At 38.0% G+C, this 23,005-nt stretch overlaps 1 protein-coding gene across 3 annotated transcripts in view; it reads right to left on the bottom strand.

The window, feature by feature from the left end:
• Positions 1 to 8,327: 8,327 nt before the first annotated feature.
• SEL1L (SEL1L adaptor subunit of ERAD E3 ubiquitin ligase) overlaps positions 8,328 to 23,005 on the bottom strand; it is a 36,340-nt gene continuing 21,662 nt past the window's right edge. Inside the window, exons 14-21 of one of the 3 annotated variants that reach the window (XM_049825947.1) lie at positions 22,359 to 22,421; positions 21,572 to 21,659; positions 21,170 to 21,318; positions 20,473 to 20,638; positions 18,810 to 18,884; positions 17,516 to 17,688; positions 13,777 to 13,905; positions 8,328 to 12,341 (exon numbers count right to left, since the gene is read on the bottom strand). In XM_049825947.1, coding sequence (XP_049681904.1) covers positions 12,138 to 12,341; positions 13,777 to 13,905; positions 17,516 to 17,688; positions 18,810 to 18,884; positions 20,473 to 20,638; positions 21,170 to 21,318; positions 21,572 to 21,659; positions 22,359 to 22,421 — 1,047 coding nt within the window. In that variant the 3' untranslated portion in view covers positions 8,328 to 12,137. Of the gene's footprint in view, positions 12,342 to 13,776; positions 13,906 to 15,450; positions 15,796 to 17,515; positions 17,689 to 18,809; positions 18,885 to 20,472; positions 20,639 to 21,169; positions 21,319 to 21,571; positions 21,660 to 22,358; positions 22,422 to 23,005 lie in introns of those variants that run through there. The other 2 variants (XM_049825948.1, XM_049825949.1) reach the window with 2 other exon arrangements.

The raw sequence follows: 23,005 nt of genomic DNA, 5'->3' as shown, positions 1-23,005 counted from the left end.
TGCGCCCGCCTCTGCGCCCGCGAAGCCCGACGCGCCCGCCGTGCCCCCTCCTCCGCTGTCAGGACGGCAGAGCGCGGGGGCGCCTGCCCCCCTCCCCGGCGGGGGCCGGCCGGCCGGCCGGCCGGCCCCAGGCAGGCGGCCCTCCCCCCTCGCCTGGCAGGCGGCTCTCCCCCCTCCCCCGCCTCGCTGCCGGCTCCGCGGCCGCTCCCCACGCCGCCTCGCCCCGCGGACCTACCTGCCGGCGGCGGGCGCGGCGCTTGCGGGCCCACGGTGCCGCCGCCGGCGGACAGCGCGCTGAGGGGAGGCGGCGGCGCGGCCCCGGCCTGTCCCCCCCGCGCCGCCCCGGGGCAGCGGCAGCGCGGGGCCGCCGCCATTGGGCGCTCGCCGGCGGCGCCGCCGCATTGGCCGGGGGCGCGGCGCCCCGCCCCGCGCCGGGCCGGTCCCCGGGCGAGCGGCGGTCGAGGTCGGCGGGGGTGGGGGGTTCAGCCGGCGGCAAGGCGGCGGGCGAAGAGCCAAGGCAGGCGTTTGTCTCCTTGCTCCCGGGCTCGCTCCGTTTAAATACGCTTTGAAGCAGCAGTTCGAGCCTGCCGGGTGGCCGCCTCGTACAGAAGGGCAAAAATATAGAAACGCGCAGACAAAAAACGTAATACAAAAAATCCTTCCGCTCCGGGGCCATTCGACCGGCACTCCTAAATGCCTAAATATGACATTGTTTATTTGTAACTTGTGATTGTGCGTGCCCACTGATAATACGAATTAATAGGTGTCTCCATTCTTTCGTGAGACCCTGACGCGTTTCACAGGTCAGCAAATATACCCCCGTTAGGCATTAGTCAGGACTAATAAAGTTAACTGCGACCTCCGTGAACCAAATTGTGTTTAAGCTGTTAAGTTGGAGTAGTATTACAGACCTAATAATATAAATCCCTGACATTAATCTTATTTCTGCCGTTAAAGATTCCAGATTGCCATTTGGATATGCAAGTGTCTTTATGGAGGCTTTATTTTCTAACCCCACTACTATTTCAAGGCTTCTGATGAAAGGCAAGTAATAGGACAGGAACATGTGCATCACAGGTAGGACTGTGAGCACAGGTGTGTCCGTGTACACCCATCCCCAGATGCAGAGGATGACTCTGGAGAGCTGAGGAAGTAACAAGTCACCCACGAGCTGCCTAGAAAATTGAACCTTGCAAGCCGAGAAATCTTAATAACCTTAACATTTGCATTAATTAGTAGTGGGGACTGACTGTAAAAATAAAAAAATTACATAAGTTTAACTCTTCTCCAGGCGAACTAATGGTTTTTAAAGTGCTCTTGTAAAACACTGGGAAAATCTCAAATGAAGAGTGCAAGGTAACCACGCAATTATGGTGACTGATGTTACGCCTGGCAGTTTAGCATACCTGATTTTGTCCTGAAGGAGCTTTCAAAGAGGTCTGAAGGTTTACTATGTACTACAGACTCATCTGGGGACATGCATTAAAAAGTACACCGCCACACAAACAAAAACCCAAAGCCCCCCTGTGACACGAGTTGGGGGCGGGGCATTATCCTCTGGCACAAAATGTTAACACGAGTGCCAACTAGAGGTGGTTGGGAGAGAATAACGCACAACTCGAATGTTTCCAAACAGTATTTGCAGATCCAGCAGTGTAAAACGTTGGTTTCCCAAACACAGCTAGTCACAAAAAATATGTTTAGTTGCATATACTTCCCATCGGCCAAGACGGATTCAGGCTGGTAGCCCTACTCATTTACATGTGTCAATGTTAGCTACAACAAGGACACAGGATAGTTCTGCTCAGGTACAACTGGTGTCTTTGTTTCTCCTCATTTTATGCGCCAAAAGAACTACACATTAGTTTTCCAATTGTGTCCTTCTATCTTCCCCATGTTTAATAAATCCAGAATCCAGAATAACATCCCTGACCTTTGATGTACTGGCCTGGGAGGGATCTTGACTAGGAAAAGGCTCCAAAGCCATCAATCCTTTCCTGGTTTTGGTCAAGTCTTGAAGCCCATTTCTTCTTTTTCTTTTTTCCTTGTTTGTTTTCTAAACAACAGCATCAGGATCAGCCATTACAGAGTAACTTTTCACAACAGTACTATGAGCCTGTAGTCACAAGGGCAGCTACAAATGCAGTCACAAACAGTCCAACAGTGGCAGTGGTTGCTGTATCTTGCATTGCTGAAGCATGCAGCATGAAATTTCATCAATCAGGTTGTAATTGAGACTCAGCGCCAGAAATGTAAGTAATCTTTTCCTTCTTTGCTGTCTTTTTTACCCCCATGCGTGTTTACTGATAGCCTTTAGATGATTTAAAGGTTGAGGGATGAAGGATGTGTCTTCATTTAAAAAAAAAATCATTAAAGGAAAAAGGCTTGCATATAACGTATTGCTTCTTTAGCGCTTTTCTCTCTTTTATGTAGATTGATTAACAGGCATAAGCTGGCTCTAGCACCGATTACTTTTTCTGATATTAAGTAAATTGAAGCTCATGTAGTCAACATCTTTTAAAATATGGGGGTGTGTATGGTTGTGTGGGACTTAGGACATTTGATTCTCTTAAACTATTTATTCCATCAAAGTTATTACACCAGTACCACAGCATCAGACGGCTCTGTTTAATATCATTATTCTATTTGGACTTGTAAGAAATTTTTACTTTTGCTTCCAAAATACTTTTACTAGTAAGATCTAGACTGGAAGGACAAGCAGGTAACATACTGTTACACTTCTGGTCAGCCCTGAAGAAGTCAGGCAGTTGGACTATGTGGATGTTGTAGGTACCTTCCACTGAAATATTTCTATTACATCAGAGAATCAGAAACAAAATTACTCCATTTGAATAATTGTACATTAGATTTCTGGTTGAAAACTGCTATTCATACAATATAAAGAGAATTTGGAACATACTTGAACACACCACACCCACCACCCCCCAAGTAAGGGAGGGGAGGAATCAAACACATTCTAGAGAGTCTGGGTTGTCTACATCAAATACTTTGAGTTTGAAGAACAAAGATTATGTCCTTCCATTTTCTAGGATATGACATAATGTTGCATATTAATAATTAAAATACAATATTCTATTGCTGTTATTCTGAAATGTTGAAAATGTATTTATGATGAGAATCTACAGGGTTAGAGCATGTGAGATCGTAACTATAAACACATGTACCAAGTAACTAAAGGCTAGAATGATCCTGATTCTAATTTATCTTGAATACACACATCACCTGACTTTTTGTTCTTTCTACTTGACAGGTTATTAGGGCTTTTGATGTTAATATTTTATTATAAAGATATTAATAATTCATTACATCTTGGGAAACTCTTAATTATGCTATTTTATTCCAATATAAAACAACAATGATTCTCATGCAAGCTTTACTGCAGATTTAACTCAATTAATCAGTTAACAGAATTAAATATATTTCACTGTATTAAATTAAGTGAGGAGGTGTGGTTTAACCCTTACTGGTATCCCAGTAGAGGCCCAATTCAGAAATGCACAGAAACATTTCCAGAGTATTTTACCCATCTGGACCTGCTTCTATAATTAAGTAAGTCTGTACTTCACATACTTCTTTATACCATATCACAAAGCACAGCCTCACAGGAGTGTTTGCTGATGCATGCTCCTCAGCCCATGGGTTGATATTGACACGACACAAAGAGCAGCAAGAGAAAATAAATGTATTGTGCCAAAAGATTGCTTGTTTAGCTTCCTTACCTTGTACGCATGTGGATGCATGTGAATGGTCTTCACTTCAGCTGACACGGGCAAGCCTGAAAGATCATACATCAGGAGAGATTTGTGTAATTGTATGTCTCAGTTATGGCAAGATTAGTTTAAAACCAATACCTCTGGGACAAAGGCGCTGTTTCCAGCACGGTAGGTCATCACCTTCATTTCCTATTCATAGACTGGGCATTTTTCCCAAGGAAGGAAACTGCTCAGGTGTCCAGGCACCTTTGTTTTGCCATGTAACAGCAAACCAAAGTAATCAGTAGCTGCAGAGCATGTTCTGCCTCCAATTCAAGCAAGCGAAGAGTTTGTTAAGATAGCAGTGCTAGGAGCATTATGGCTACTGGGGGAATTTGGAAGCATCAAATGTTTAATATAAGAAGCACAAGGAGAGTTAAAGACTTATCAAACATGTTCATTTATGTAATTTGAAAACTTCCTTTTCTGTAGCTACAAGGAAGTCTTCATGATTTGGCATCTAGAAATCCTGAGGAGACAGTGGAAATGAATATTTTATTTGTTGTGTTTAGATAAGGAATAGCATTTCAAATTGACATGGTCTATCTTTTGTTCTAGCATCTTTCACAGTACCAAAGAAAGGACTAATGAGACACTAGATTTGAAATGTTAAAAAGGGGGATTTATTTTTTAGTTTACTTTCTGTTAATTTTCAGCATTTACCATAGAGTTTTTCAGTTTTCAGCCAAAGAATTATTTGCAAACTGTTTACTCTGAATATGAGAGCTGTGTTTTATGATGCTGAACTAATAACACCAGAAACATTTAGAAGTATTTCTTATCAATCTATCTTTTGGAGCTGAACTAAGAATGACAAATGTAGTGAAGAGCAAACTTTTGGGGGCTTGTAAACTCAAACATAATAATTAGGCCCCAAAACAAGACAGTAACAGAAAGAAATTTTACATGTGCAAAAAAATTTAAATATTTTTTGTATCTCTATGGAGCTTTTCACTGAATATGCAAGATATCAAAGTAGGCAAACATAGTTAATATACAGCATTAGCTAAAATGTTTGTTAGTTGAGAGATAATATGTTAATGAAGAAACCCTTCTTTCTTGCTCTGTTTTGAGAGGTTCCTACCTACTTGCACCCTTTGCCTTTCACATTGTAGAAGATCTGTCTCCTAGTAGGAAACTCAGTAAGGCTGTTCGTTTAGCAAAGGGGCAGAAAAGGGCAGAAAAAGCCAACACAGCTGCATGCAGTGAGATCACCACATTTATCTCACTGGGTCCAAATTCTGTTACTATAGTCACCTCCCTTCTGTGCAATGTTTTCCAGATTTCAACAATCAAGTCAGACTCAAAATTATTTGTAAAAGTTATGAAATCCTTCAGCTACCCAATTACAGTTGAACATTCAACATTACAATCTGGATTCCACAATAAAATATACACATACTTTGGTGTGGCTACTCTTCCTAATGGACTGTCGAGTCCTATAATCAATGTGATGAGAACCAGAGATGAAACTAAATACAACCTGAAAAGAATTAACTCAAGTCCTCTTGACCTCACAGCATCAGTAACAAAGGTAATCAGCTACTGGAAAACTCACCAAGCATGTATATTTTCAGATCTTCAGCCTTTAAAGCTGGATGATTCTCCAATAATTATCCTTTTTATAATCCAGAGTTATAAGCCTTAAACTGGTAACATGCCATATTTCTTCAGTAGTTTTAACATCAGCTATAATAATGACTTTAAAGTCTATGAAGTGTATTTGGCACCCCCCCAATCTATTTTTAATACTAGTAATACAAGCAATCTTTTCCTTTAAAATTGTTGTTGAATAGATCTAGGTAAACTTTCCAAATAAAAACCTGCTTAGTCAGAAGCACTTAAAATGTCATTAATTCATGGAACTTCAGTATATAGCAAAGTCCAGTGCCTATCAAACTTTAAAGTAAGAAACAAATACTGTAAAATATTTTAAAATACAGATTTCAAGTTATTCCGACAGCTCAAATAATTCACCAGATGGTCTCAGTGAAAAAAGTGATTTTAAAAGAAATCTTCATCACCTGTTGCTAAACATTTTCATTTGCTTTCGTGGGAAAGCATTTGTACTCCAAGAAAACCTGGATTTAACTTTGCAAAAGTAGCCACCATCCTGGAAGCTGTGCCCGACTAGTCCACATTTTATCTGCACACAATACTCCAAAAGATGTTGCCAGACAGATTAGTATGACAGCAGGTTGATGGATATGCATATTAAAAAAAGCTTTAACAGTCCAGGGAAAGTAATTCTTTACCAGGTATTTCCAGAAGCTATAGTAATTTTTAATTTTGACTTTTGCTCTATAAATATGAGAGAAATAAGAGTACTGAATTATTTCATTTTGCTAAGAAAGTTTCTGAAGCTCCTGCAACCAAACGCTCTTTTCTGTCTCAGTATATGCATGTGTGCATACACACACAAATATACACATGTAGATATACACTCACATCCTCCCATGATGTGACAATGACTGAAAGCGTGGAAGTTACTTCTTTCCTAGTATTTGAGATCTAAGATATTTTTTAACAAGTCTGAGTCACCACTTAATATGTGATGCCCTCTTGCGGCTCCAAACAAACATTCCAGGTAGAAATTTATTTTGCAGCAAAAGCAATTAATTAGAAACAATGAAAAGAAAAAAAAAAGTATGAGTCTTGTACAGAAATGGAGCCACATTCATAAATAACAGATGGGAACTGGAATATCTAATTTTACAGTACAGTTTATGCCTTTGTTTAGGAGGAAGGATGAGTATGAACAAAAACAAGCATAGGAAAAAAAAAAGATAAGGAAGGAAATACAGAAAATGCCTGACAGCAGAATTGGAGAAATACAATTTAAGTGTTTTGCAACACAAAAATTAATGTTTTTCCAAGTTATTTCCAAAAATCTGGAATTGCAACCCACGTTATGTGGAAAGCCCCAAAAGCTGGGTAGCAAAGAAAAAATGTGAGCAACTTATCCCTTAAGTGGATGTCTGCCTGAAACACTGCTGCACTGAGAAAAGCTTACCAGTATAAGTGGCAGTGGCATCAATACCTTTCAAGGTAAATACATTCCATCTGAGACTCACTACAGAGTTCAGTTACTGTGCTGTGAAAGCTGAATCACATTTACCTCTTGCTACCTGAAACACAACTACAATGGTGCCCCATCTCCACTTAATTTTCTTTATGAAAATAAAAATTAAGACTGGATATTAAAGTATATATTACCTGGATAGATGGTGCACTGTTCTCCCTCAACTTAGCTTTGAAAGAAGTAATTTATAGTCTTCTGATTTTTTTCTGTAACAAGTAGACTACAGTGACTTTTTTCTCAATAAATCTTTATAAAAATAGCAATTAGGATTCAGAAACACCATTAAGCTCATGATCATTTAGAGACAAGGAAGAACATTTTGGCATTATACCAAATAACACATTCTAATGAAAAAGATGTTGCAGGTTTACAAGCTATACTTTCTATTAATATTTTAACTTAAAATGAAGTGGTTTAGTCATAGACTGAGGAGAATAAAGCAATATAAAAAACCCCAAAGAATACTAACCAAGCCAGGAAACCCAAACAAATACACTAGTTTTCAATTAACATTATTCAGTGGCTCTCTCTTTAAAAAACAAACAAAAAAACCCCAAAGCTACCCCCCCCCCCCCCATCATTTATATATCTGGTATTCTATTCCCACCACAGAAAACAACTCCCTATTGACTACAGGCTACAAGTAAAATAAGGTATCTACACTTTTGACCCCACCCCACTTGAGCACATCAGCCATGGCATCTCAAGCCACGGGCTCTTTTGGAAGGTGAAGGGTGACCTCCCTCAGCTTGAGCTATATCAGTCAGACTCAGGATGGTTTTAGTACCAGCAGTTCTGTTCCCTAAATGCAATAAGTGCTACTGGCAGCAGCAAGCAATGTGGGAAGCGTCCAAATACTTCAGAAAACTACATAACTCAGGCCGATGCCCGAGACAGTTCACCTATTGATGCCTTCCATAGCAGTTATCATTGCTCCCTCAGTCTCCTTACTTTCCTTCTCCCTAATTGTTTTCTTCCAAATTAATAAGCACATTGGAAAGCAGACCAACATAATGCATTTATGAGGGAGGACTCAAAGAGTCTCAACAGGTGGAGCCTGAAAGGATGAGTGCGTGGAAAAAGGCCTGAAGAGCAAGTAAACTTGTCAGCTTGGGGTAGTACTGAAAATGCAAGAGAAATCCTAAAGTTTCTGGTCACTGTTCTCAAATCACACAGCAGTTCTTTGTCTGCCACACACAGTACAGATGCTGTATACACTGCAGAAAGGGTCACACTCATACACACACAGACAGGGCAAGTTTCTAGTACAGCTGAAGCTATAATGCATAATTTTCTATTCCCCTTTCTATGCCCCTCCTAAATTAACAGATTTATTTTTTTTGAAGAGGAATAGAAGTGAAAGAAGTGTGAGTATCCTTATAGGAATGGATGCATTTAGCAGTGGCATGTATCAGTGCATATGACTAACAACTGACATCCTCTGTTACCATAACCACTGTGAACACCGAGGGTAACCACACAGGTGGTATCTTTATTTCATAAGATTAAAGATACAGTACAAAATGAATCTGTACATCTTTCTATTAACAGAATTTGTTTACACAATTATATTACATTTGACCAGCCTTTATACTGATTTAAAATACAAAATAAATTTACAAAACTCCTACAAGACCCTTTAAAGAACTGTAGCTGGTAAAAACAAAGGGTTCCCCCCAATAGTCCCTATTTGCCATATGCATTTGCAGTAGTTCAAATCAAACTAAATCTTTTTAGTTTAATATTCTCTGAAACAAAAATAGAACTTCAGTTCATCATTGCCTATCTAAAAAGGAAGCAACTTGCAAAGGTGAGTGTGATCCCCTTTTATAGGCCAAAACTAGCATATAATAGGTGGAAACTAGATAATGCATAGTCTTAAAAGTCCTTTCACAATCCATGTTTTAATGTTCTTCTCCAAAAAGAATAACAATTGATAGTTTTTTGGTTGGTTTTTTTATTTTTATTACTTTAATAAGAGCAGCTGACTTATGGAAGATGACTAAAAAGTGAGTAAAACTGTCTCGTTGGAGTCTCAAAGGCCTTATCTTCTATTACATTATCCCATGATGAACAATATAAAGCAAGGGAAATTATTTCAACAGACAGCTCTGGGACAGGTTTCACCAGAGTGATGAACTAGAATCTTGTTTTATCAACACTTCAGCATTTCTTTCAATGAGCAAGAACAGCTAGTATGGCTGATTAATAACTTGAGATGCAGAACAATGTTTTCCCCCATATCTTTCCACAGTTTTCCTACATATAAAACTCCCACCGACAACAGTTACTGCTTTGTAGTTCCATCCTCCATGCAGGGAGAAAAGAGCACGTGTCCGGAAAGGTCACATAGGCAGATTCTGGCCTATGTTACTACAAAGAATACAATTTTTCCATTCAAAGCATGCTGAACATACCCAGAAAGGCTTCTCTTAAATCAAGTTTCTTCTAAAATACTCCTGCATATAAACTGTAAGACAACCTGTGTGCTACCAAAAGGGAATAGTACTTCACTGCAGTAAACTGAGCAACCCAGCTCCTTTAGGAAAAAAGCTGCTTGATAAACTGAGTGCACAAGAAAAATATTGCTAGTAAGAGTTAAATATACTTCCCTCAAAATGCAAGTTTCAGAACGGAGTAGCAAGGGATTGTCACAAAAACTTAAGCCATGTTGTAGACAACTGATTTAGAAAACTTACTAATTTCTTTAATCCCTGAGTTAACCCACCATTAGTTATGGTAAGTATCTTTTTACTACTACGACTTCATTCAAATGAATGTCATCTGAAAGAGTTAGCGGTAGTAATTTGGTGGAAGGGAAAAAAGCAGGAGAAAGACTTCCTTATTGCTTCTTCAAAAAGCAGTTCTTTAAAGTGAAATAACTTGCTGAACTTCAATCGTTTTCTTCTGCTGATTTCTTGGATGTAAAAATGCATCAGGTTCAGTGAAAGTCAGCTGTGAGATGGTCACATAGCAGCAATGCTAAGAGATTCTCATGCAAATAGGACAGAGCTTTTAGAATTTAGTTCTAATAGATCAAACAACCAAAACATTTTAATAACACAGTAACAAAATTGTTAAACATTCTAAAAGACCAATACCAATGAACCAATGGTATTTAACTGAAAAACATTTTCCATATAATCTTTAATTTATTCATGCCAAGCTAAAAAAGCTATTAAGTGACAGAGGCAAAAATACTTCAGAGGGAGTGTTCAGAAGCCACAGATACCTTAGAAATGCAGCTGGGGAGTGCCGTACATTTTAGACACTACATTTAAGTTCAATACTGTTCCATCTGCTAATGGTGATTAAGACTGAACAAGACATTCCTCTATCACATGCTGCAACCCTCCAAACTAAAATCAAAGATTTGTTGTCACATAACCAGCATAAGCATTTTGAAGTACTGAGAAGTTCTACCTATATTTTAATACTAGTCATCCATGATATTTCAGTTTACAAAAGAGTGGATTGCTTATCTTCTTTCCCGAACTACACATATATTGTGCAAGGGTCTCCTTACAAAAGTACTAAGTATGAAACCATACCAAAATCTCAATGTTAACTAAAGCATATTAATATGTTGCTGCCAATCCACTGGAAAAAAGATTTGCATGAAAGAAAGCCTTTAAACACAACAGCTTTTGTCAGAAAGCAGCTAAAGCCTCCTCATTTGTATTTCACTCAGCTTTAAGACAGTATATTCAGAGAGTTTAATGCTAGTACAGAAACAAATATTTAATGGCCGTTGGTAAATAAGAACAGAAACTTCTGCATTTCTTGCATCTAAGCTATTTCCCCACTGCTTCCCAGCCCCAACCCCTGAAATTATAGTTCAAAGAACATCATTACTAAGCGAGGATTCCTCTTGCAGTCTAGAAACATCAGTCCACAGGTCGTATTCTTTACACTCATTAAAAGGCCTTTGCATTGACCTAGTGGTATCAAGAAGCCATAAACCATTAGTCTTCTTTCTCTTTGGATTTTCTTGTTACAAGGGATCCTCAAGATGGCACAGCCAGAGATGTTGTTTTGACTTTCCCATGTATGCCAGGTACAAAACAGGTTGGCAACAGCCAGCACACTGCTGTAATCTAACATACAATTTTTATCAGTCAGCCAAACTTTGGAGCAGCATCACTGGCATAAGCCCGTGCCCTTTTGCAGAGAATATGCATCTTTGGGGCCCTTTTTTGTAGATGAATTAAACAGATGAATGCATAAGATACCACACATACTTCCTTCTTGCAGTGCAGATCACTTACAGGATTGCTGAAAATTAAATACAGAATTTCCACCTCTAAAACAAAAAAAACCCCCAAAACCAAAAAAGTAAGCTAATTCACTGAGATTTCTGGCTCTGTCTTCAGTGTCCACAACAATACTGGTGCTTTCTGCAGCCTAGACTCAGCCTCTTTGTAAGAGCAAGTTTAAACAATTTTGGAACACTACCAATTTGTTTTTATGTCATGAAGTATTGCAAAGCACACAGGCTCCAAAAAAGTTTTAGAAGGATGTGAGATCTGGGCACTGCATGGATAGTTTTAAAGTGATGAGCTTTACAGACCCAGTCTGTCCCAGTCTGCCTTCCTGGGCTATATACTGTCTGCTGAGAACTGTCTAGTCTAAGGGGAATAGAGGAAAACACTCAAAACAAAAAAGCACAAATGCAGAGTGGCATGTTTGCTGGCTTAGTTTTACAGTTCATAAATAATCCATGTTAAACTATCCAAGACAGCATAAAAGACCAAAGTGTAAGAAATATTAAGAAATAACAAAATGAGGACTGTAGAAATACTTGGGATGCAGATCAGAATATAAGTTCATACAGCTCTAGTCTTTTTAGAGTTTGAATATAGTTCAGCTTCTTGGATTTAAATTAGACATAAAATTATTATTATTACTTTTATATAGGGCAGCTGCTATCAAGCAGGCAAAATCCTTCCAATGCTAGCCTTCTGCTCTCTCTAGGAGATGAAAAGGACTCTGAATAAAGAGGAACTAGATACAGCAGGCAACATTTTTGTAGTAGCACTCTTGTGTTTCCATGAAAAAAGCCATAGTGTTATTCCATTGGCACTGAAATAACATTCAAATCAGTTTCAAAAGAATTTTCTTATCCCTGAAAAAAAGGCATCATTCTAAGCAGCTTTCAAACTTTTTTTTTTTAAACCTCTTTGCGCCTCTTTTGGGGGAGGGACTGTTGATCCAAAGTCCTAAATCACAATGAAAATTGTTCCTTTAGGAAAAATCCAGTTCTTTCACTGAGGCTCTTGTTGCTATTGCGGTGGTTGGTGCTCTGGTGGTGGTTCTTGTTGAGGCACAGCTGGCCGCAGTCCTGCTGGTCTGGGAATTGCCTGATGTTGCCTTTGTCTGTAAGCTATAATTGTTCCCAGAAGCAAGGCGATGATGGTCATAAGGTAAAGGTCCCACTCAGGCCCCAGCAGCTGGTCCATATCAATATGTGAGAATATCTCCCTTATCTAAGAAACAAGAAGTCCACATCATCATGACAAAGAGCAAGAATAGGAAGTTACTTTGGTTTTAAATTTGACTTGTAACATTCTTCATGTACAAGTACCAGTTTTAAAACTTCAGTAGCTCTTTTCCTCTCTGAAAAAATAGTATCACTTCAGTAACATCCTTCATTTTCAGGAAATAAATGCCAGTAAGACTAAGCCATACTGTATAGGATGAGCTATTCTATTTTCTCAGAACCTTCTGAGATGAAGGTTCTTGACTTGTAGCTTTGTGGCTTTCACACACAGAGCATTTAAGTACATAATTTAAATCAGATTGAGGTATGTAACTGTACTAGTTCTCTTAAAGAAAGAGGAGCAACTACCACATACACAGAGGCAGTGAAATGATCAGTCCAGCCAAATTGGAAGCCATCAGCAGACTATCATGAATGACAGAAGATTAAGCCCCAGGATGCTTATGTGGTACAATGCTGAGATTTGTGCAGATAAGGTATAGAGAAGTTGAAGTGACTTACTGTTAGTTTTGATTGAACCACCTTTTTATCAGACTTCCATGTGCATAAGCGTTAGCCAACACACACTCTACGCTTTGCTACTGTATCTGATGGTACTACAGAGCCACTGTCAATTTAAGTCTGCATCAGCAGACTTAAAATTTGGAATATCGATGTTCTGCATACTAGCTTCTGGAAGTGCTAGATGTGTATTTGCTCAATTGATTTAGAGTATTTTGACCATACACTCCTGGAAGTCCCCAGTCTCGAGACTATTAAATTTTGTCAAGCTTAGCTGGATTGTCTGAACTGCATTTGCTCTAAGTGGTAATAACTTCCATACCATTTGCATTTATAAGTAAGCCAAAAGGCAGTAAGATATCAAAATACTGAGAAATATTTCAGACACTATAAGAAAGACTTCACCTAAATTTCAGGGAAATATTTTCTTCAGTGCTGTCACTCAGCAGAAACTCTGCACAATAGCTAAACTAATACAAATAATATTTTTCCCCCAGAGAAATCAAACACAACTCAAGTAGAATTGTTACAGCTGAATATAAACTAGCATGAGAATTAGGCCTACAAAAGTGTTTCTTTTCTCCTGAACAGTGATTATGTCATTGTAATCATCTGCTTAACTTTGATAGCAGATGGTCATGGATAAGAACAAAAAGGTTACAGAAATTCTCTTCAAAGGAAGAGCTGCACAGAAGAGCACTGGCTGCGCACATCTCAGTTTCACACAATTGCACAAATAAGAAATTGGAATGACAGCTTCAGTAACTTCCTTAATATGCAACAACACAAAACACATCTATCCTAAGTTTTCAAAAGGCTCAGGCAAGACTTCTACTTAACTAAAATTACAACTTAAGCTTCTCTTAAAACTGGAAAACACATTTGTTGATGTTTTTTCCTTTTAATTCTGCATTACTTACATTGATTTCTCGTACATACTGCAAGGAATAAATCACTCCAAGCTTGCAAAGTGCTAGGAAGACTGGAACCTGAGCATCTGGGCTTGCTTCAGCTGCCATGTCATAGAATCGTTTTGCAAGATGAATATCCTGAAATTAAGAAAATACAAAGCTCCATTTTGAAGAACTTGAAAAATTAACCATAAAATGTAAAGCTTTTTCTGTAAGCTGTTGTATACTGTCATTTGAATACAAGGTTTTTGGTCAAATTAAACAAAAACCATTCAGTAAAACTTCCCCTTTTTTTCTGAGGGATGTTCACCTTTGAATAGACAAGTAAAGGGAAGCTTCGATCTGAGGATGAAGCTATTGTAACTGATGGTAGAATTGAAGCTAACTAAGAGATCAGTATTAACGTATTCAACCCATACACTGCAAACTAAGGCACGTATTTAGGTAACTCTAGTATTCCCTTAACATGTCCAACACCACACCAAACATGAAAGACTAAAAAAACACAAGTCAGAGGAGTACGCAGCAGCAACTCTTCCCAGTTATACTACAGTATACCTGCTGCATAGTGCAGCTTCTAACCATTTCTGCACATATTCCCAAATTAAATTCTACTCCTTATCCAAAACAGACATAACTTGCATTAGTGAGGGCAGCCTGGCAAAAGCATGAGCACAAACAGTCAGCAACTTTAGGAAGAGCTTAAATTAGCTTTTTCTGTGATAGTTGGAACAAGAAGGCAACTATTGCAAGAACGGAGGATAGGTGTACCTGAATACTTTAACTTTCCTTGTTTGTTTGAGGGTTTTTTTTGGCTCTGCTTCAGAGACATACTGTGCAATATTAGGATACGTGGATACAAACTGCCTATGTTCGCTCAGTGATGTGAAGGACAGGCCTGCATAAGACTTAACCTCTGGAAGTGTTCCAAGCTGGACACTTAAAAGAAGAGAAATCTCCAGGACTTCAGGCCACATGTTCATTTTATAATTTTATCCTGATTGTGAAATACCATAAAGATTTTCTGCTCATTGATACAGCAAAGCTTAGTTCCATAACACGTCAAAATAACAATATGAAAATCAACACATTATGTGAATGAGACATACTAGCTCACATTTTAGTTCAGTAGAACAACTCTGAATACTCCTTAAGCCTGGGAAATCTGTCTTTTGTATAACTATTTAAAAGAGTTTCCTTACCTCCTTTGTACTGTGCTAATATCAGTGTAGAAGCAGAACCTAAATCATGGTTTATTTTAATTTCTAATTAGCAAGCACGTCATTCTGCTTATGCATTCTCCATTCTCACTTGACAGACAAGTGAGAACTGTACAAGTCTGAGCTTTAACACACAAATACCACTGAAATACCATGCCAAATCTTAAGAGAAGACCATGAGAAAATTAATTTGTTCTTATTTTGAGCAGTATATGGAAACAGTTTTCATTCTGACATGCAGTCTCAAGAATTGGATAACATTAAAGCTATGAAAAGTGTGTAACAGTGTACACGTGAGATTTCTGAAGGGGATTACTATTTCGCCTTGACCTGGTATGAGTCTGAAAACCATCTATGTACAGGAAGTATAGCATAGAATCCTATATGTAAGAAAGACTATTTATTCAATAAGAGAGAATAAGCCAAAAGCTGTTTGGAAAAAAAACCCCACCAAACAAACCAAAATGGTAAGAAATACTGTATTTATTCAGGATTATCCAGAACAAACAGCAACCTGAATTGAAGTTGTGCAGGCCATTTTATTGCATCATTCTCCCTAACTCTGGAGTGCTTACAATCTTGACGACGTAGACGTAGGTGGGGAAACAGTAAGAGTACACATCCCTTTCTTCAACAGGCTAAATCCCCAATTTGTTAGATGCTATAGTGCTAAAATCTTTATACATCCCTTCCACAGGCCTCTAATGGAAGAGCAGACTTCAGTGGTAGACATCCTCTGCTACAACAGGAGAAGTGATTTTAACTGTCAGTCACTTTCAGAGGTGCTCAAAATTCAGCAGTTTCCATTCTGGGAAAGGAAAGCCAAATATTCTTTTGCTTCATTCAAAACTCAGTCTTAGCTGTTTTCAGAACATCTTAGCCCAGCACCATTTTAGTCTTATCTAGTCAGTCCTAAATCTCCATCCTCTCATCTTAACAGTTGTAAAGTTTTAGGACACAGCAAGCAAAGACATTACATATCCAGAATTCCTAAGACTGGTTTTATACACAGAATTTCCTTACTTAGACAGTCTCAGTGCTTCTTTCCCATATCTATATTAACTGTCTGCATTTCCCTTGCAGTTCAACTCTTCCTTCCATAGTGGATCTGTATGAGAGGAAGGTATTATTCATCTGCATAAAGCAAGGCTGCATATGCTTATTGTGAGCCCCTATGTACTCATTTCAGCTATCTACATGTAGCCATCTCTGATTCTGGTTGGAGAATACTCTGTGCAAATGATAGCATTAGGACTTATTTTTCTCCAATTCTTAGCAGTTATGCTGAATGTGATTTAATAACATTTTCAAAGTTTTTATTATTTGTTCTAAATTGGGTTGTTTTGAAGGCAGAAACAAAAGAAATAAAAAAAGTCGATGTCTGAAAGATTTTTTTTTTTAAAGAAAACCTCCCAACTTTAGCAGTGTTGCTTTTAGCTGCAGGCTTATTTTCAGAAGTTAACTAGTTTTGACAACTCAGTTAAAAAGAAAAAAGTCCTAAAATAAAATTTGAATATAAGCTTTAGAAATAATGCTGTTTGTGTACCATATTGTCACTTCCACAGCTAGGGCAGTAAGCAGTTTTCAAATGTTGATTGCTTGCTGCTCCCAAAGTAACAATATTGACCTAAGACTTGTCTTTCACTGTTGTGACCTTTTGCCAGGAATTTAGGGCAAAAGAAGCAAAAATTGGTCTTTTAACAGACCAACAGAATAACTAAAAAGATGCATACATAAACAAAAACCAAGTGCTGAAGCTCACTCAAAATAAGGAAAACGAAACTATTTCTTAACAGTTTCAGGTAACCCAGAAGGTATTACTAAATTCATACATTAATTGCATGAATTAATCATACATTAAGTTAAGGTAGGCTGCTCAAAATTAGTATGCAATTACTAATCACATTATTTTGACACATACAAGAACATGTTGTTCTGGATTCCGTAAGTTAGTTAGCTCATGGACAGCAATATACCGCAGGCTTCCTAAGAGAACCAGATATACCACCTTCTTTTAGGCAAGGTAGTTTGTAAAGCAAATTGTGGCCTAGCCTAATTTGAAAAGCCACAGCCACAGCTACTAATCACATTGTTGGTGCTTATTGTTTGTTACTTGAAGATGCACAGAGCTTGTTTTCAAAATGTCACGATATAGAAAACAAATTAAGCAGTGCTTCAGAGGATGAGAACAATCTTGTGCTAAGATACTCTGAACCTGGAATTGATTTGCATTCATTGCATTACCCTGCAAAGTCTTGAAAGCATTACTCAAGCATATGGCACTCTTTTTGCCAATCTTCACAATTTTGGTCAAATAGTGTTTTCCCTGCCTATACCTCATTTCTTCACATAGGTAAGTGTGAAGTGGATATACTTATCCATTTGCTATTGGAGAATGTTTTGGGACACATGCTAAATTCCTGCTAAGCGGTTATATAGTTCCCAAAGCCCAGTAGTGGTTATGAACTTAATCTACTATTAGTGAATGCACTGTAATGAAGCAGACTATCAGCCTACAGCTTACTCACCTGCTTAATGCCCAATCCCTTCTCATGCATGTAGCCCAGATTAAACATTGCTTGGGCGCTGTGCTGTTGCTCTGATGCCAGTCGATAGTGAATAAATGCAGTTTCATAGTCAACATCAGTACCAAAACCATAAAAATGGTAATCTCCAAGTTTAATTCTTGCAACAGTATATCCTATAAATCAAGAAACAACAACAAAATAGCTAGGCAAAGAAAGCCTTTTAGTTTCCTATGAAGATGCAATAAGGGCTTTAGTATTACTTTCCACAGTTTGCACAAACTGTTTCCATTTTTCCCTCTCTCACATAAACAGCTTTTTTTTGGTTTGTTGGTTTGGTTTTTAAATTGTGCTTAGCTAACCAAAATGTAACCGATTTCTATTTTTGGGAAAGTCCTTTTCCCAGTAATCCTACCAACATTTTTATTGCTATTTAGTGGCATCAGTTGAAAAGCTGTATCGTGTTGTTCATACTCACTTATTACAGAAATCTTTTGTTATATGGTCATTAAGGGCTTCAGCTTTTTTAAAACAGAGACGCTGAAAACTTGAAAAATAAAGTCTCTCATCATCATTTGATAACTGAATACTTAGCCATTGCATCCTCTCAATTTCTAACTTTCTACTAAAAGCCAAGTAGGTCTGAAGCTTTTCAGACAAAACTCTTAGGCTCCATTTGCATGATACACTTGCTCTTAAGTGAAAACCTAGTAGACAGACATTAATGTAGATGCACCCATATGAAAGTTAGAGACCTCACTCTGAGATATATAATGATTAAGTTTAGTACTGCTTGTTTTAGGATAGCATCATAAGCACCAGAGTTTAAACTTGCATTGGTTGGACATCAAGACTGCATTCTTCATCACTGAGCTTTGCTTGCTTTGAATAAGAAATGCAGTTTCCTATAAACTATGACAAGTACCAAAATCCTAAAGAGTGCTTTGTGTCTATTTTTCCAAGTGGATTTATTTTTAGAAGAGTCAGTGTAAACATTCCTAATGCTGTTTAACACTGCTCTATAATTCCATATGGAATGGCAAAAGAAACACACTGTACATTTGTGTTTTAGTCCTTTTAATCTTCAGGATCTCAGAATGGCTCAGAACTGCAAGCGTATTGTAATGACATTATAGCTAACAGTGGAACAAAGAACAGCAACTATCCTATGTGGAACATAACTAATGTTGAACTGAAGGATGTAAGCCTTCCCTCCTTCCCTGTTTCATAACACACATGAAAACAAACATTAATGGCTCTACTAAAAATAAATTGGAATTGTGAGGTATGGACATACCTTGAGAAGCTGCTCTATTCCAGTGAAGCAAAGCTCGAGGATAGGTTTCATTTTCTCCTACTATGCTAGCTTCTTCTAGAGAAGAAAGTAATTCAGTTATATAGGAGCATGGTATATGCATGCAAGACCACAAAAAAATCCAATGCTTATATTCAGTCTGCTGAAATGAATTAAAAACTTGACGTAATCTGTGCTATAGCACAAACAAGATTCAACCCATCTGAAACTTAGAAAAAACCCTTTCCATGTATCTACCCATAGAGGCTAAGAACAAACTGTATCATTTCACCCTGAAATAGTGCTTACCAAGTTCCTCTCCCATTCCTGCTCTAGGGGATTCTGAAGCATACTTGAGGAATGCCAGAAGATGCAAGTCTTAAGAGCACACAATTCAGGCTCTGACAAAGATGCACTCAAATACAAGGCTAAAGTATAAGATATTTTAGTTTGACCATCTAAAAAACAAGACTAGTCAAGTAAAATGAAGGCTTAAACTGCTTAACTAGCTAGAGACTGCATATTTTACACAGCAGTGCTACAGCTGCTTCAGAACAGAAGGTATTTTACTTGCCCATGTCACGAATTGAGGGTTGCTGAAGTATCAGAGTTCAGACAGTTCAAAGGATTTATAACTTTTCATTTCTACTGTTAAATATGGTTTCAGCTATACTGTCTCACGGTTGACATACAGATTTCCTGTATAAAATGTATAAATTAATTTTAAATTCATCTCCAGTCGAGATGCAGATATATCTGAGTAATGACAATCAGAATTTTAACCCAGGGAGAGATGCTATTTCTTTGCAACTCCCAGCTAAGACTGTTATTGTTGTAGCTTATCTAAAGATGAGTCACTAGGGCACCTTTGAAAAATATTGACTGGAAATTAAGATGTTAGATTATTGTATCAGCCACCAATAGCTGATTTTTATATTAAGATACAAAGCCCTAAAGCTGGTAATGAGAGCCCCAGATTTCTGGATTTGAGATCCAGAGAGTCTAAAACACTGGGTTTTGTAGTCTCTAGCAAGATTGGCCACTTGTACTTCTATTGTTTCCCTATGACCTCAAACTCTATGAAATCCAAATTCTACCCACATAGTTGCAGTAAGGGACTCGGGAAAAGGTTTTTCAAACCTAACAGAACCAACTGTCCATCTCTTCATCCCTGCTTCAAAAGCTGTATGAGTAAAGTTACAAAATAATATGGGGAAAGAAAGAGTACTGAGAAAAGACATTACAAGATAAAGAACAAAGGAAACTGAAGCTTGTATGCATAGTAAAGGCCAAAGGTAAAACGAATGCAATTCCTACTTTACAGATTTAAAAATAAAATGTTAAGGCTGTGTTTAAGAAGTCCAGGGAAGAGAATTTTCAGCACTGTGCCAGTTTCTAAAGCATTCTTTCCCTATCACATTTTTAAATCCCTTAAGTCAGAATTTAAGTGTATTCTAACTTTTAGGCCAGAAAGCTATCCCTAGAGATGAAAATTAAAACTGCCTGCTTTCCAGTCTGAAGAGCAGAAAGAGGACAAGAGTCTCACTGAAGTTCTAACTGAACAAGAGCTATGTAATTACATCTTCAAGCACTCCAGTGTTCTACTAAATGGGCTACTGCAGGCCAACTCCAAAAAAAGTCTTTCAGTACAAATTCAGGTCCTTACTCTGATCAAGTATGAAAGCAGCATTGCTTTGTGCAACTTCGTAGCCTTGTTCTGCCAGAAGAAGATATTGAACCACAGCAGAATTTGAATCACCATCTTTATAGCTGTTGTATGCAGTCATCAGTCTTTCAGACCAACGCCCCCGTTCGCATACATTCTTAAACAGCTGCAGAGGCAAAAAAAGGCAGAGAAGACTGGTTGTCAGGAACTTCAGAAATTTAGGTTTTGCAAGAGGTAAACCTTTAACATTCAAATGCCTGTTCAAAACATTTACATTCCACAGGAGAAACTTGATAGACAAACTCACTGCTTAAGACAGACTTACTTTAAGATACAGGTTACTAAGCGAATACATGTCAAGATTCAGATGCTTACTCAGAGTTATTCTTAGTATCACCTTTTTGTTATGCTTAAACCCATGTCTAAATGAAGAACTCAGTTTGGTTTGCTTTGTATTACATTCCTTTGATTTTCGTCAAAGTTAATAAAGCAAATAAGCACATGCCATATCAACATAAAAAAATTTTTTTTCTCATGAGATACAAAGGAGTTTGAGAATCTATCACTTTTCCTTTTGATAGCCTCGGCTTTCACCAGTGGATTTTAGCCGAGACAAATTTCCTATATAAGCTGACATGGTTATATCCAACCTTTCCCAAGTCAGTATTATTTGACCTTTATAAATGGATGACCTTACCTCAACAGCAGTATGACAGGATCGCATCACTCCAGTGCCAGTAGCATGCATCTGAGCCAGATTATAAAAAGCCAGAATGTGGCCACCCTGGGAGGCCAAGTTAAAATATTTCAATGCTTGTTTATAGTCTCTCTTGACTCCAATGCCATCTAAAAGAAAGAGTAAGTCATCACTATTCATTCCTCTTGAAAAGCAGAGTTGTATGAAATACAGTATGTACTTATTCCTTAAAGTTACTAAAGAAAAAGTTGTGGAAGTGTTAAGAAAAAACAGAATAAAACATAAATTCAATGCAGTAAGACCACTCTACATGCATTATATATACACTTCTAATGCCACCTAGTGAACAGTTACTGAAAGGGCACATGCTTAGACCTGGCAAATCATCATTTTGATACTTACTGTAATACATGGAACCTAGTTGAAGTTGTCCATCAACCCATCCCTGTTCTGCAGCCTTCTGGAAATACTTCAGTGCTAACTCATAGTTCTGCAGAAAAATGTGTCAAGTCACTAGAGCCTTGCAATACACCACAATTTAAGTAAAGAAAGAAAATATGTGTGTGTGCATGTGTAAGTGTAAGGACAGATCTATATTACAGAAAAATTAGTGAGATTTCTAGCATGAAAATACTCACCTGGTCAAAATCTGGAAAAATGAAATAGCCTACAATGATACCCTGTTCTGTTTCTAGAGCAATTATTTAACTTATTTCCTCAACTTTGGGCTAATTCAACTTTTTAATATCTGTTTACATAGCTAAATATAAAACATTTGACAAGAAACCTTCTTATGGGAAAAGCAACAAGGCAAATGAACTAATTAAAAGTTTCAAAGTGTTCCTCCACACTCACAAGAGACACAAAATGGGGACAGTTAGGATTTGGTTTATTTCACAAGAAAATTAGAGCCAAGTTCAAAACTCCTGCTAAAAATTCACACTGCTATGCATTTCTAATAGCTTCAGCCACATTTTCAAACTTATTAGAGGGAACTCAGCATGTTTTATAGCTGCTAACGGCATAGTGAAATTTTTTCTATATTACAGATTTCCTCATGGAGTTTTCAGTGCAACAGAAATCTTCACAAATATGTCTTCTGCAGTACTTCCCTCCAGAGAAAAAGTCTGTTGACTACAAGAAGTTACACTATCACCTATGATTAGAAAGACAACTGTCAAAAGCTTACCACTGGAACACCTCTTCCGTAGAGATAAGCCATTCCTAATCCACTCTGTCCAACTGGATTACCCTGAAAACACAGGAAAACACTTCTGCAAAGAAAGGCAAAACCTACAGCTACGTCTTTCAGATTTAGTTTAACATCACTAGAACAAATAGTGCTTAAGAGAGATTTGTTTTCTAACTTTGCTCCTAGTAAGTTATAGTTATTTAGGGTGAAAAAAGCATCTCTGGTAGCTTTATTCAGTAACTACAAAGGTGATTTAACAGGAAAAAGAAAAGCTTTTTTTTTAGTTATGAAAGTCTACTGTGCACTTTCAAAATGTTCTACAAGATGTAGAACACCCATAGAAAGGTGGGGCATTCATAACTTACTTATCTTTAGCTTTTTCAAGTTTGAGATGTTGTGGATGCTACAGAAGCTCCCAAAACAACTACAGGAACCCTGACAATCTGCCTTAATTTAAGGGCAGATTGGTGGCTGTCCTGTGGGCTGCATTACCTACCACTGCCTGTGCAAAAGTATGCACTATGGTATTCCTTCAATGTCAGGACAGGCAATGGAGCATACTGGAAACCTTCAGTGAATGTAGGAAATTAGCAAGTCGAGAGATGCTTACTCTAGGACACAGGTGTAGAACAGCAATCTAGTTA

Source organism: Accipiter gentilis, chromosome 22 (assembly GCF_929443795.1).
Source record: "Accipiter gentilis chromosome 22, bAccGen1.1, whole genome shotgun sequence".
NCBI classification, from domain to species: Eukaryota; Metazoa; Chordata; class Aves; order Accipitriformes; family Accipitridae; genus Astur; species Astur gentilis.
Note: the sequence above shows the minus strand (reverse complement) of the source record. Positions and strands in the feature narration are given on the sequence as shown.